This window comes from Leptodactylus fuscus, chromosome 4 (assembly GCF_031893055.1).
Source record: "Leptodactylus fuscus isolate aLepFus1 chromosome 4, aLepFus1.hap2, whole genome shotgun sequence".
Classification (NCBI taxonomy): Eukaryota; Metazoa; Chordata; class Amphibia; order Anura; family Leptodactylidae; genus Leptodactylus; species Leptodactylus fuscus.
In genome coordinates this window covers 111,802,792-111,817,457 of record NC_134268.1, presented here as the reverse complement: position 1 = coordinate 111,817,457, position 14,666 = coordinate 111,802,792, and the positions used below count along the sequence as shown (strand labels likewise).

Genomic DNA, 14,666 nt, shown 5'->3' with positions numbered 1-14,666 from the left:
TAGTGACGGCTAGGGACGGCATAGCGAGGTGCCGCAGTTGCCATCAGGTCCAGGAAGGCGGGAGTTTCAACAAGCCGGAACGCCAACATCTCCTGGGCCAGCAGTTTAGCGATGTTGGCGTTCAAGGCTTGCGCGTGTGGGTGGTTAGCAGTGTATTTCTGCCGCCGCTCCAATGTCTGAGAGATGGTGGGTTGTTGTAAAGAAACGCCTGATGGTGCCTTTGATGGTGCAGGAGAAGGAGATAAGACAGGACCAGGGGAGGATGAGGTAGAAGTCAACAAAGTGGCGGAGGCAGATGAAGTGGTGTCCTGGCTCGTCCTCTGGAGTGCATTGCCAGCACAGTCAGCAGTGGCAGTGGCAGAGGCAGAGGCAGAGGCAGTGGCAGTGGCGTGAACGGCAGGCGGCCTTTGTCCTGCCGTTGCTGCCTGCCACTGATTCCAGTGCTTGGATTCCAAATGACGGCGCATTGAAGTGGTGGACAGGTTGCTCTTCTCAGAGCCCCTAATCAATTTCGAGAGGCAAATTGTGCAGACAACACTATATCTGTCCTCGGCGCATTCCTTGAAAAAACTCCACACCTTCGAGAAACGTGCCCTCGAGGTGGGAGTTTTTCGGGGCTGGGTACGAACTGGAACATCTTGGGAGATTCCGGGTGTGGCCTGGCTTCGCCTAAGCTGCTGACCTCTGCCTCTGCCTCTAGCTACCCTTTTTGGTGCTGCACCTGCCTCAACATCCACACTACTTTCCCCGCTTGACATCCCCCCTGTCCAGGTCGGGTCAGTGTCCTCATCATCCACCACTTCCTCTTCCAACTCCTGTCTCATCTCCTCCTCCCGCACAATGCGCCGGTCAACTGGATGCCCTGACGGCAACTGCGTCACATCATCGTCGATGAGGGTGGGTTGCTGGTCATCCACCACCAAATCGAACGGAGATGGAGGAGACTCTAGTGTTTGAGCATCTGGACACAGATGCTCCTCTGTTAGGTTCGTGGAATCGTGACGTGGAGAGGCAGGTTGAGGGACAATGAAAGGAGCGGAGAACAGCTCTGGGGAGCAGGGACAGTTTGGGTTATTGTTCTGTAAAGCTTCGGAATTTTGGGAGGAAGGAAGACAAGACTGTTGGGTAATAGGAGGAGAGGAGGCAGAGTCTGACTGGCTGCTGGACAATGTGCTGTAAGCGTTCTCTGACAGCCATTGCAAGACCTGTTCCTGGTTCTCGGGCCTACTAAGGTTTGTACCCTGCAGTTTAGTTAATGTGGCAAGCAACCCTGGCACTGTGGAGTGGCGCAATGCTTGCTGCCCCACAGGAGTAGGCACGGGACGCCCTGTGGCTTCACTGCTACCTTGCTCCCCAGAACCATTCCCCCGACCTCGCCCACGGCCTCGTCCACGTCCCTTTCCGGGAGCCTTGCGCATTTTGAATTCCTAGTTAGAAATTGGCACTGTATACCAGTAGTAAAAATTGTGGGTGCACGTAACCCCAATATATTCTTTGAATTCCCAGTCAGAAACTGGCACTATATGGCAGTAGCAAGAAATGAGGGTATTTGTATTCCCAATATACTCTTTGAATTCCCAGTCAGACAATGGCACTGTATACCAGTAGTAAAAATTGTGGGTGCACGTAACCCCAATATATTCTTTGAATTACCAGTCAGAAACTGGCACTATATGGCAGTAGCAAGAAATGAGGGTATTTGTATTCCCAATATATTCTTTGAATTCCCAGTCAGACAATGGCACTGTATACCAGTAGTAAAAATTGTGGGTGCACGTAACCCCAATATATTCTTTGAATTCCCAGTCAGAAACTGGCACTATATGGCAGTAGCAAGAAATGAGGGTATTTGTATTCCCAATATACTCTTTGAATTCCCAGTCAGACAATGGCACTGTATACCAGTAGTAAAAATTGTGGGTGCACGTAACCCCAATATATTCTTTGAATTACCAGTCAGAAACTGGCACTATATGGCAGTAGCAAGAAATGAGGGTATTTATAACCCCAATATATTCTTTGAATTCCCAGTCATACAATGGCACTGTATACCAGTAGTAAAAATTGTGGGTGCACGTAACCCCAATATATTCTTTGAATTCCCAGTCAGAAACTGGCACTATATGGCAGTAGCAAGAAATGAGGGTATTTGTATTCCCAATATACTCTTTGAATTCCCAGTCAGACAATGGCACTGTATACCAGTAGTAAAAATTGTGGGTGCACGTAACCCCAATATATTCTTTGAATTACCAGTCAGAAACTGGCACTATATGGCAGTAGCAAGAAATGAGGGTATTTATAACCCCAATATATTCTTTGAATTCCCAGTCAGACAATGGCACTGTATACCAGTAGTAAAAATTGTGGGTGCACGTAACCCCAATATATTCTTTGAATTCCCAGTCAGAAACTGGCACTATATGGCAGTAGCAAGAAATGAGGGTATTTGTATTCCCAATATACTCTTTGAATTCCCAGTCAGACAATGGCACTGTATACCAGTAGTAAAAATTGTGGGTGCACGTAACCCCAATATATTCTTTGAATTACCAGTCAGAAACTGGCACTATATGGCAGTAGCAAGAAATGAGGGTATTTATAACCCCAATATATTCTTTGAATTCCCAGTCAGACAATGGCACTGTATACCAGTAGTAAAAATTGTGGGTGCACGTAACCCCAATATATTCTTTGAATTCCCAGTCAGAAACTGGCACTATATGGCAGTAGCAAGAAATGAGGGTATTTGTATTCCCAATATACTCTTTGAATTCCCAGTCAGACAATGGCACTGTATACCAGTAGTAAAAATTGTGGGTGCACGTAACCCCAATATATTCTTTGAATTACCAGTCAGAAACTGGCACTATATGGCAGTAGCAAGAAATGAGGGTATTTATAACCCCAATATATTCTTTGAATTCCCAGTCAGACAATGGCACTGTATACCAGTAGTAAAAATTGTGGGTGCACGTAACCCCAATATATTCTTTGAATTCCCAGTCAGAAACTGGCACTATATGGCAGTAGCAAGAAATGAGGGTATTTGTATTCCCAATATACTCTTTGAATTCCCAGTCAGACAATGGCACTGTATACCAGTAGTAAAAATTGTGGGTGCACGTAACCCCAATATATTCTTTGAATTACCAGTCAGAAACTGGCACTATATGGCAGTAGCAAGAAATGAGGGTATTTATAACCCCAATATATTCTTTGAATTCCCAGTCAGACAATGGCACTGTATACCAGTAGTAAAAATTGTGGGTGCACGTAACCCCAATATATTCTTTGAATTCCCAGTCAGAAACTGGCACTATATGGCAGTAGCAAGAAATGAGGGTATTTGTATTCCCAATATACTCTTTGAATTCCCAGTCAGACAATGGCACTGTATACCAGTAGTAAAAATTGTGGGTGCACGTAACCCCAATATATTCTTTGAATTACCAGTCAGAAACTGGCACTATATGGCAGTAGCAAGAAATGAGGGTATTTATAACCCCAATATATTCTTTGAATTCCCAGTCAGACAATGGCACTGTATACCAGTAGTAAAAATTGTGGGTGCACGTAACCCCAATATATTCTTTGAATTCCCAGTCAGAAACTGGCACTATATGGCAGTAGCAAGAAATGAGGGTATTTGTATTCCCAATATACTCTTTGAATTCCCAGTCAGACAATGGCACTGTATACCAGTAGTAAAAATTGTGGGTGCACGTAACCCCAATATATTCTTTGAATTACCAGTCAGAAACTGGCACTATATGGCAGTAGCAAGAAATGAGGGTATTTATAACCCCAATATATTCTTTGAATTCCCAGTCAGACAATGGCACTGTATACCAGTAGTAAAAATTGTGGGTGCACGTAACCCCAATATATTCTTTGAATTCCCAGTCAGAAACTGGCACTATATGGCAGTAGCAAGAAATGAGGGTATTTGTATTCCCAATATACTCTTTGAATTCCCAGTCAGACAATGGCACTGTATACCAGTAGTAAAAATTGTGGGTGCACGTAACCCCAATATATTCTTTGAATTACCAGTCAGAAACTGGCACTATATGGCAGTAGCAAGAAATGAGGGTATTTGTATTCCCAATATATTCTTTGAATTCCCAGTCAGACAATGGCACTGTATACCAGTAGTAAAAATTGTGGGTGCACGTAACCCCAATATATTCTTTGAATTCCCAGTCAGAAACTGGCACTATATGGCAGTAGCAAGAAATGAGGGTATTTGTATTCTCAATATACTCTTTGAATTCCCAGTCAGACAATGGCACTGTATACCAGTAGTAAAAATTGTGGGTGCACGTAACCCCAATATATTCTTTGAATTACCAGTCAGAAACTGGCACTATATGGCAGTAGCAAGAAATGAGGGTATTTATAACCCCAATATATTCTTTGAATTCCCAGTCAGACAATGGCACTGTATACCAGTAGTAAAAATTGTGGGTGCACGTAACCCCAATATATTCTTTGAATTCCCAGTCAGAAACTGGCACTATATGGCAGTAGCAAGAAATGAGGGTATTTGTATTCCCAATATACTCTTTGAATTCCCAGTCAGACAATGGCACTGTATACCAGTAGTAAAAATTGTGGGTGCACGTAACCCCAATATATTCTTTGAATTCCCAGTCAGAAACTGGCACTATATGGCAGTAGCAAGAAATGAGGGTATTTGTATTCCCAATATACTCTTTGAATTCCCAGTCAGACAATGGCACTGTATACCAGTAGTAAAAATTGTGGGTGCACGTAACCCCAATATATTCTTTGAATTACCAGTCAGAAACTGGCACTATATGGCAGTAGCAAGAAATGAGGGTATTTATAACCCCAATATATTCTTTGAATTCCCAGTCAGACAATGGCACTGTATACCAGTAGTAAAAATTGTGGGTGCACGTAACCCCAATATATTCTTTGAATTCCCAGTCAGAAACTGGCACTATATGGCAGTAGCAAGAAATGAGGGTATTTGTATTCCCAATATACTCTTTGAATTCCCAGTCAGACAATGGCACTGTATACCAGTAGTAAAAATTGTGGGTGCACGTAACCCCAATATATTCTTTGAATTACCAGTCAGAAACTGGCACTATATGGCAGTAGCAAGAAATGAGGGTATTTGTATTCCCAATATATTCTTTGAATTCCCAGTCAGACAATGGCACTGTATACCAGTAGTAAAAATTGTGGGTGCACGTAACCCCAATATATTCTTTGAATTCCCAGTCAGAAACTGGCACTATATGGCAGTAGCAAGAAATGAGGGTATTTGTATTCCCAATATACTCTTTGAATTCCCAGTCAGACAATGGCACTGTATACCAGTAGTAAAAATTGTGGGTGCACGTAACCCCAATATATTCTTTGAATTCCCAGTCAGACACTGGCACTATATGGCAGTAGCAAGAAATGAGGGTATTTGTATTCCCAATATATTCTTTGAATTCCCAGTCAGACAATGGCACTGTATACCAGTAGTAAAAATTGTGGGTGCACGTAACCCCAATATATTCTTTGAATTACCAGTCAGAAACTGGCACTATATGGCAGTAGCAAGAAATGAGGGTATTTGTATTCCCAATATATTCTTTGAATTCCCAGTCAGACAATGGCACTGTATACCAGTAGTAAAAATTGTGGGTGCACGTAACCCCAATATATTCTTTGAATTCCCAGTCAGACAATGGCACTGTATACCAGTAGTAAAAATTGTGGGTGTATATAGCCCCAATTCTATTGCTAGGGGACTTGCAGGGTATTTCTGGGGTGAAGGTGGGGGGGCACACCGTTGGAACGGGTATCGGGGTATATATCGGGTATACGGGAATACACTGACAGTGTATTCCATTCAGGATCCTGGGAAAGCTGGGTTGCGGCGATTGAGCCCGTCAGTGCCACGTTACACTGACAAGCTTCTCCCTGGAATTTAGCTCTTACAAGAGCTGTTGGTTGTCTTCTCCTTCCTATCCTAGCCTGTCCCTGCCTACCCAGAATCTAAGCCCTAGCTAGCTGGACGGAAACCTCCGTCCTCGGTGAATTGCAAGCTCAGAATGACGCGAAGCTGGGCGTCGCTGTTCTTTTAAATTAGAGGTCACATGTTTTCGGCAGCCAATGGGTTTTGCCTACTTTTTTCAACGTCACCGGTGTCGTAGTTCCTGTCCCACCTACCCAGCGCTGTTATTGGAGCAAAAAAGGCGCCAGGGAAGGTGGGAGGGGAATCGAGTAATGGCGCACTTTACCACGCGGTGTTCGATTCGATTCGAACATGCCGAACAGCCTAATATCCGATCGAACATGAGTTCGATAGAACACTGTTCGCTCATCTCTAATATCTATATTGATAGGCTATTGTAATATAGGAACACTGATAATACCGGTAGTGTACATTTTTACATACTGTGTATGGATATCCTATTGTTATATATAAATCAAAGTTGCATGTGATTCTGTGCAGCATATTAACACATTTAGAATACACTGTATGCATGTACAGTAACAGATTTTAAAAATGAATTTAATATGTAAATATGTACTGAGGGACATTTATAAGTTTTTAGAATTTAAGCTAAATCTAACCAAGAGCTTGTCTGATCCCTGGAGCCAGGTAGCTAGGGACCTGCTGCTAGTACAGAACTTTGTAAAAGAATCACTTATTTACTAATATATAGTAAAAAAATAGTTATTTACAGGTATAATAGTCCAAATCCAACAATGGCCAATAACTATGTTAGTATTTTGAATGGAGCTAGATTCTTGTGTAATATAAAATATTGATGCTTATGTTTTAACTAACAAATAATGTGCAATTGGAAATTAACTGAAAACTGGAACAATTTAATTAGTTGAATCTGCATAATTGAAAGGTGCATATTTTTTATCACAATATTAAACAACTAATACGTGGTATAAACCAAGACTACAATGTCTAAATATGCCCTAAATGCATCCCCCAGTATGATTCAGTATGATAAATCTGGTACATTTTAAGCCTGTCTAATCTAACTCTGCCTTCTCTAAAAGTTAGGCAGTATTAATAAATTTGTCCAATGTTTAAAATGGATTAAAATTAACATATCCATAAATTAAAGGTCAACTAATTTGGAACAAGCAATTTATCTTCAGCACTTATCTTTTCCGAACATGTCCAGAAAATGATGTACTGAAACAAATACTGGGTAAGCATACAAAGTGTTATTTAGTCGTTTTGTCATTTTCATATTTGTTCCATGTCTCTTTATTCCACTCACTAGCTTTGAAATTATAAATGTTCTATTTCCTTAAATTATTTAGAGTTTAAAAAATATACAACTGCACAGAGGATAAGTCTCCAGAATCCATTCAGTGCCCTTCTGTGCCTTTAGATAAGCCAGCACATCATTTTAGAAACTAATTACAAAATATGAATATTGCTGATTGTTTTTTTTACTAATTTAAATATTTTTTGTCTATTAATATTTTCTTCTTGACAAGACGTGGAAACTTGGATAACTATCCAACATTGATTAGAATCAACCGTATCATAAAGTTATTATTCAATAATTTACAGTACCTAACCTAAGGCATTGTCAGGTGAAAACTGTTCAATATACTAAGATTTATTGACCTAAATTTTCACACATATAATAAACCAAATATGCTATCATAAGGACAAACACACAACATGCATTATAATTAGATAAACATACGGTACTAACAGCTAAGGAAACACACTGCTAAAAGTGTAAATGTTCTTTTATTTACGAGGTTACACAATTTCCAGGTCATGTGTGATACCTAGAAACTAGAGATGAGCAAACAGTAAAATGTTCGAGGTTCGATATTCGTTTTGAGTAGCCCCTCAATATTCGACTACTTGAATTGAATATCGAACCCTATTATAGTCTATGGGGGGAAAATGCTCGTTTCAGGGGTAGGCAACATTCGATCAAATGATACTTACCAAGTCCACGAGTGAGGGTTGGGCTGGATCCTCCGAGAAGTCTTTTCCGTGCAGCGTCCCCGCGGCATCTTCTGGCTCTGAATTCACTCTGCCAGGCATCGGGCCTGGGCAGAGCCGACTGCGCATGCCCGCACTACAAGCGGACATGCTCAGTCGGCTCTGCCCAGGCCCAATGCCTGGCAGAGTGAATTCAGAGCCGGAAGACGCTGCAGGGAAGCTGCACGAAGAAGACTTCTAAAGGTAGGAGAAGAACCAGCGTTGCTTGACCGACTGTATAGCATTCGGCCAATCAATGCTGGTTCTGCATCGAACTTTTCCATTCGAATAGCAAGTGGTACTCGATCGAGTGTGAGTATTTCAAATACTGTAGAATACTACTCGCTCATCTCTACTAGAGACTACATATAATAAGGGAAGGCATCAAGTTCTCCTTAAATCCTTAATGGGGTATTCCCATCTCAAGGATAAAATTCAGACTTGTAGCTTGAACTAACTGAAGTGTTTCACCCATTTCATAGCTATGTCTATCTTGCTTTCTTTGCCAGATACATCTAAATCTTCCTCCTCAGAGTTTAGGTCATTTAGGTTACAGGCCTACTGGTTTGAGTGAGTCCTTGCTCATCTCTTCTCTTTCTCTCTGCATACTACTTCCAGTTCCTGAGCCTCTGTTATCTTTGTATATAAATCCAGAGATAACTGTATTGTTTACAACAAGCACACTGCTGAATTGAGCTGAAAACCAGGAAGTGGAAGGGAGAGGAGACAGGAGGGCAGCTGAAACCCTGAGATGGGAAATCTCCTTTAAGAATCAACTAGTGTTTGTATATATGGAGTGGCACTTACTTTCCGAAAGGCTTCAGTTTTGAATTTTTTAAAATTATATACAAGTATTATTTAGTGTAGAAAACCCACAAAAAAAATGTTAAAATATAACTTTTATTGCATTCTTTAAAAACAGACAAAACACCAGCCCCAATCTCATGTACTGTCACTGACTTTTTTTAGGTATTAGTGACGAACTGGAGAAAATGACGACATAAATAAGTTTAGAAAGGGGGGAGGGAATGCAATTGTAGTACTGGGATATAATTCCTGTTATGCCACACTTTATATGGCTGCAGTGTGTCAATAAATTAATGTGATCACAGGAAACCCCCCATGGGCTTAGCCCCTATCCCTTTTCCCTTTCCTGGGGTGATGTAGCAACTGGGTGTTGCATATAGAATTTAACAAAAGTTATATATTAACATTTTTGTTTTGAGGAGTCATTCAGTGTACCCCTTTATTATTGGTAGTCCTTTATTCAATTGATGCTGTGTAGAAAACCTAGTTTCATTTTGACTATTAAAGAAGTCTATATTAACAGGGAAATATCCTCTGTTTACGACCCTCATCTCTAGGTCAAATTGGAGAACAGCTGCAAGGAACATCTCTAACTTGGGAGAACTAATCCTGGCCTGCATTTCGTAGACATCTGACTAAATTGGGCTCTGTGTAATGTTTAAGGAAAATGAACGCATAACTGCCAACATTCAAGTAACTACTAAAATCTCCAGTGTGCATAACAAGCAGTGGTTAGGTATCATAACCTCCACCTCCAATCCCACCCACACAGAGGTAGTAGATGAATGGTGAAACTTCCCAATAGCACTCAAATCCATCTACATTAAGACAGGAAAGAGATGTAGTTGAGGACACACCTCCAGGGACAGTGGGATAGCACTGTAAATCTAGGCTTGTCCCACTGAATACAAGACGGTTGGGAGGTATTTATGTTTCTGCATAAATTATACTTGACCGTTGGAATATCCATCTATTGTATTTCTGTCTATATGTTGTCTAACTATTTATGTTTCTATAAAAAGAGTAAGAGGATATGATATACAAATATTATATAATATGGGTAGTTACATTTTATTCTTTATAATGTAACAATAATATACAAAGTTAGTTATGTACGTAGAATAATAAAAGTACTTACGAAGAAGTATTATGATGCAGAGAAGAATTGCAATTAATGCTCCTGTGCTAAGGCCAGCAGGTAGGAGTAAGGCCTCAGCACTGCAGGTCTGCATGTTCCCCTGACTATCACATGTGCACACTCTTATAGTTAAAGTTCCAGTACTGCTTTGTATGGGATAATCATTGTCAGATATAACAACGGGTAGAAGATAAGTGTTTATGTCATGTCTGTTGAATCCATTTCTTCTTGTTATGATTCGAGCAGTGTTATCTGCAGATGGAAACATAAAAATTGTTACTCTTATAAGGTTAGTAAAACTTTAAATAACAATCAGTTATATTAGTATGAGAAAGAAATATATGTAACTAAAGTATTTACTTTATTGGATAAGGAAACTCGGAATGTTTCATGTGGCATTGGTTGTAAAGCATTGTTTGCATAATCCATGCAATGTTTCCCCTACTACTACTACTACTACTACTACTACTACTACTACTACTACTACTACTAATAATAATAATAATAATAATAATAATAATAATAATAATGATGTGCCAGATCTATAAAAGTAACAATTAAGATTTTTACAGACACAATTGCAGGAATTGTGATGCACATTTGGCGCAAAGCCCGATCTTGCATTTACAAGAGCTACAACCATAGTTCTGCACCCTGATCACCACATTGTGTAGATTATTATTATAATTTTCTGGTGTGGGTTATAAAACAAATCTCCATTTTGGCACATGGGTATGCGCCGAATTTATGAATAGGCAAGAGCTTCATGTATCAGCCATGTCTTATGCCTGTCAAAGGCTTTTTTAAAAACTGGCATCAGTAATGCCAGCCGTAATAAATCTTCCCCAGTGTAATCTGCAAATTAAGCCCTTAGGGACACAGGCCTCATTTTTCAAAACTGACATGTGTCATTTTATATGGCAATAACTTTGAGACAATTTAACTTACCCAAGTGATTCTGAGATAGTTTTTGATCAATATTTTTATAATTATTTTTTAAAAAAATAGGAAATTTGATGGAAAATTTTCAAAATATGAAAAGCTCTGCTTTTCAGACAGATGTGGTACCACCCAAATACATTATTAAATATTATATATCATGTCTCTGTTATATTGGCCTCATCTTTTGATCGTTCCTTATTTCCTACATTTTTCTAGATTTATAAGTGATTTCCAGATTTATATCCAAACTACTCGGCCCCAGGGTGAAAATGAAAAATAAAATATAACCTTTATTGATATTCTTAAAATCTCTGAAAGATGTCAACCGCCACTATATTAATTATACAAGTCTCTAAATAACATAAAAAGTAGTCCCTTCAAATATAGAGGACCTGCAATTACTAATAAGCTGGACTGTTACTTGGAGAGTACAAAATGGTATAGAGATTTTCAAGAAAATTTCACAAACTACTTCTTTAGGGACCATTTAAGTTCTGAAACGGATTATTAAGGCCTATATATTAGAACCTCCTGAAAATCACACCATTTTTTAAAACTGCAACCCTCAAATAATTCAAAACAGTATTTGAGAACTTTTTTTAACCCCTTAGGCATCTCACGGAAATTAAAACAATATGGAGGTGAAATTTAAACATTTCTTTTTTGTTAATAATATATTCATTTATCCCTAAAATGAACACATTCACAAAGGGGTTACACAAGAAAATGCATCACACAGTATGTTATGCTATAAAATAAGATTAGCGGTGCCTAAATAGTCTTTTTAAAGGCTATTCAGGCATATGTGTGGGCTCATACAGCATAATTTTGCTGATAGAGCCCCTTTAAGATTTTGCTAAAACAGTTTTCAGGTGCCATTTCTCATTTGCCGAGTCCCTGGAGTACCAATACAATAGAAGCTCTCCAAAAGTGACCCCATTTTGGAAACTACACCCCTCACATAATTTACCAAAGATGTAGTGAGCATTTTGCAATAACAACTGTTTCACAGGTTTTGACATTGGGATTTGCAAATGAAAAATTACTAGAATGTCACGTTGTCCCCAAATTTTTCATTTTTACAAGGGGCTAAAGGATAAAAAAGCCTCCCACAGTTTATATTTTTCAGCCTAAGAGTGAAAATTCAAATCCTTAAAGAAATATGCCATTTCTGTTCCCAATACATTGTTCCTACTTTGTATCATCAGAGACATGAACTCCTAAAAGTCTCACATGAGTACAAGAAGTTGTGTATGCAGGAGTAAACCACTGTTTGGACAGACAGCAGGGCTCAGAAGGAGTAGTGAGCTTTTAGCTTTAGAATATATATTTATTTTACAACATTCTTTTTGAATCATCTTGTTTATGATAGATACATTATTCCTGAAACCTAATATTTAATTGGAAAATATCACAGCCTTAAAAGTATGGCTATCAGGAAACCCCACATAGTGTAAGATATCAGCACATACCCTTTGGTTATCCTATGTATAATTTGGACAGTTTTCACATTTTATCAACAATTTCTGTCTGCCAGTGGAATTGCATTTCTGGGTTCACTACTATGCCAATAAACCAAATTTCACAGTTTAGAATATTGATGACCTAATCAATAGGATATTAATATCAGATCTATGAGATACTGACATACAGGCACATTGGCCACTCAGGTGTTTGAAGGGGCCACAATGTTCATATTAACACTACATTCTTTCCATTATTTATTGACATCCAGTCTACATAGTAGTGGCTATGCAGAAAATTACAGCTTTGTCACAAGCTAACATTAATAGGTCACCAATATCTTAAACCTGGAAACCCATTTAAGGGCGGGGCCCCATGGTACGTAAACGCTGTGATTTGCCCGCAGCAGAGACGCTGCGGGAAAAATCACAGTGTTTTACAGTGCAAGCAAAGGGGATGGGATTCATGCGAATCCCATGCCCACTTTACGGAAAAAAACGCAGTGCAGACACGCTGCGATTTGCAGAGCCGTTGCGGCTTTGCAAATCGCAGCATGTCAATTATATCTACGGAAACGCTGGTGGCTTTCCCATAGATATAATTGTAACAGAATGTCCGCAGAGGAAAACTCCGCAAACTTTCTGTTGAAAGAGCTGGGGAAAGAATCGCAGTGCATTCACGCCGCGGTTCTTTCCGCAGTGCTTTAGCGCTGCGATTACGGCCCGTGAGGCCTTAGCCTAAGGCCGGGGCCCCACGGGATGTAAAGACACAAGGCGCTGTGGGAAAAATCGCCACGTTTTACAGTGCAAGCAAAGGGGATGGGATTCATGCGAATCCTATGCCCATTTTGCGTAAAAAAAACAGTGCAGACATGCTGCGATTTTCAAAACCGTTGCGGTTTTGAAAATCGCAGCATGTCAATTATATCTATGGAAACGCCGGCGGCTTTCCCGTAGATATAATGGGAAGAGAAAGTCCACTGAGGAAAACTCTGCGAACTTTCTCTTCAAAGCGCTGCGGAAAAGAACGCAATGCGATCACGCAGCGGTTCTTCCCGCAGCACTTTATCACTGTGTTTACGGCCTGTGGGGCCTTAGCCTAAGGGTGTGAGTAATTTTTTGTTTTTTTTTTAAACCTAATTTGCTCTGTAACTGCGGTTCATACATTAACCCCAATTACAAAAGGAACACAGCCTCCCAATATACAATGCAGAGCTGATCTGAGTGCTCTAGGACCAAGCTACTCATGTAGAGAGGTACGCCTTTGCAGAGTTAATTACTGACTGCCCAGACTCAGACTCCATACGCCTGAGAATGTGATCTCTCCTTAGGGAGTGATATTATCCCCAGAACCCAGACTTGTATAGTCAACCAGCAGTTGGAAAACATTTATGTCATTACTACAGCCTGGTTATTATGGTATTGTATAATAGAATCAACAGGCACATAAATATACAAATAACAATACAAAACCATGCAATACTTAACATTTTAATATTTATTTCTGTGGTTTACATATAACAACCTAAAAACATAAAATATAACATAAACAGTCTTGCTATACCTTCATTATCCTGGACTGTGAAATTTGGATTAACGGATGCTAAACTAAAGAAGAATTTCTGTCCACCTGGTGGCTCATCTTTATCCACTGCACTTATGGTCTGTATTAACTGTAAGAAAGAGAGTCAAATTATAGTTAACATTCAGGTATATTATAGTCTAAAACACTATTGTATTACACTATTGTCACTACTCTTTGCTGTCTGCCGTATTATATAGATGTATAACATTATTTTGAAAAAAAATAGTCCAAGTATCATTGGTTCTTTGATAGATCCGAACAAATTAAAAAGGCCCCCCATTTGCAGATAAAAACCCCCCACTTAATTAGGCCCATGCACAGTAAAATACCCCCTTTACTGGCCCCCATAATATGATATCCCCTTTACTGCCCCCCCCCCAGTATAACACCCCCTTTACTGACCTACACACGGTATAAGATAAGATAATCCTTTAATAGTCCCATAGTGTATTATCCCCCTTATTAGCCTCCACACAGTATAACACCTATAACATCACCTTTACTGAAGCTCACACAGTATATTGCCCCATTTACTGGACCCTCCACTCCAGTCTAACTCAAAGGGACTGGCTGAAATAGTGTAGAACCTGTCATGTTTCTTCAGTAGTTATATACAGAGGAACAGAGATTAGTCATAACTTCTGCTCCAATCATAATAGGTATGAGGGAATCCCCATTCTGCAGATCAGTTGATGTCCCAGAGGTCTGACCCCCACCCCACCCCCA

General features: G+C 39.8%; 1 protein-coding gene across 4 annotated transcripts in view; it reads right to left on the bottom strand.

The window, feature by feature from the left end:
- Positions 1 to 14,666, bottom strand: part of LOC142200509 (cadherin-10-like) — a 329,196-nt gene that overhangs the window by 11,711 nt on the left and 302,819 nt on the right. For all 4 annotated transcript variants that reach the window (XM_075270932.1, XM_075270929.1, XM_075270930.1 and 1 more), the window contains exons 10-11: positions 13,920 to 14,028; positions 9,951 to 10,202 (exon numbers count right to left, since the gene is read on the bottom strand). In XM_075270932.1, coding sequence (XP_075127033.1) covers positions 9,951 to 10,202; positions 13,920 to 14,028 — 361 coding nt within the window. The remainder of the gene's footprint in view (positions 1 to 9,950; positions 10,203 to 13,919; positions 14,029 to 14,666) is intronic.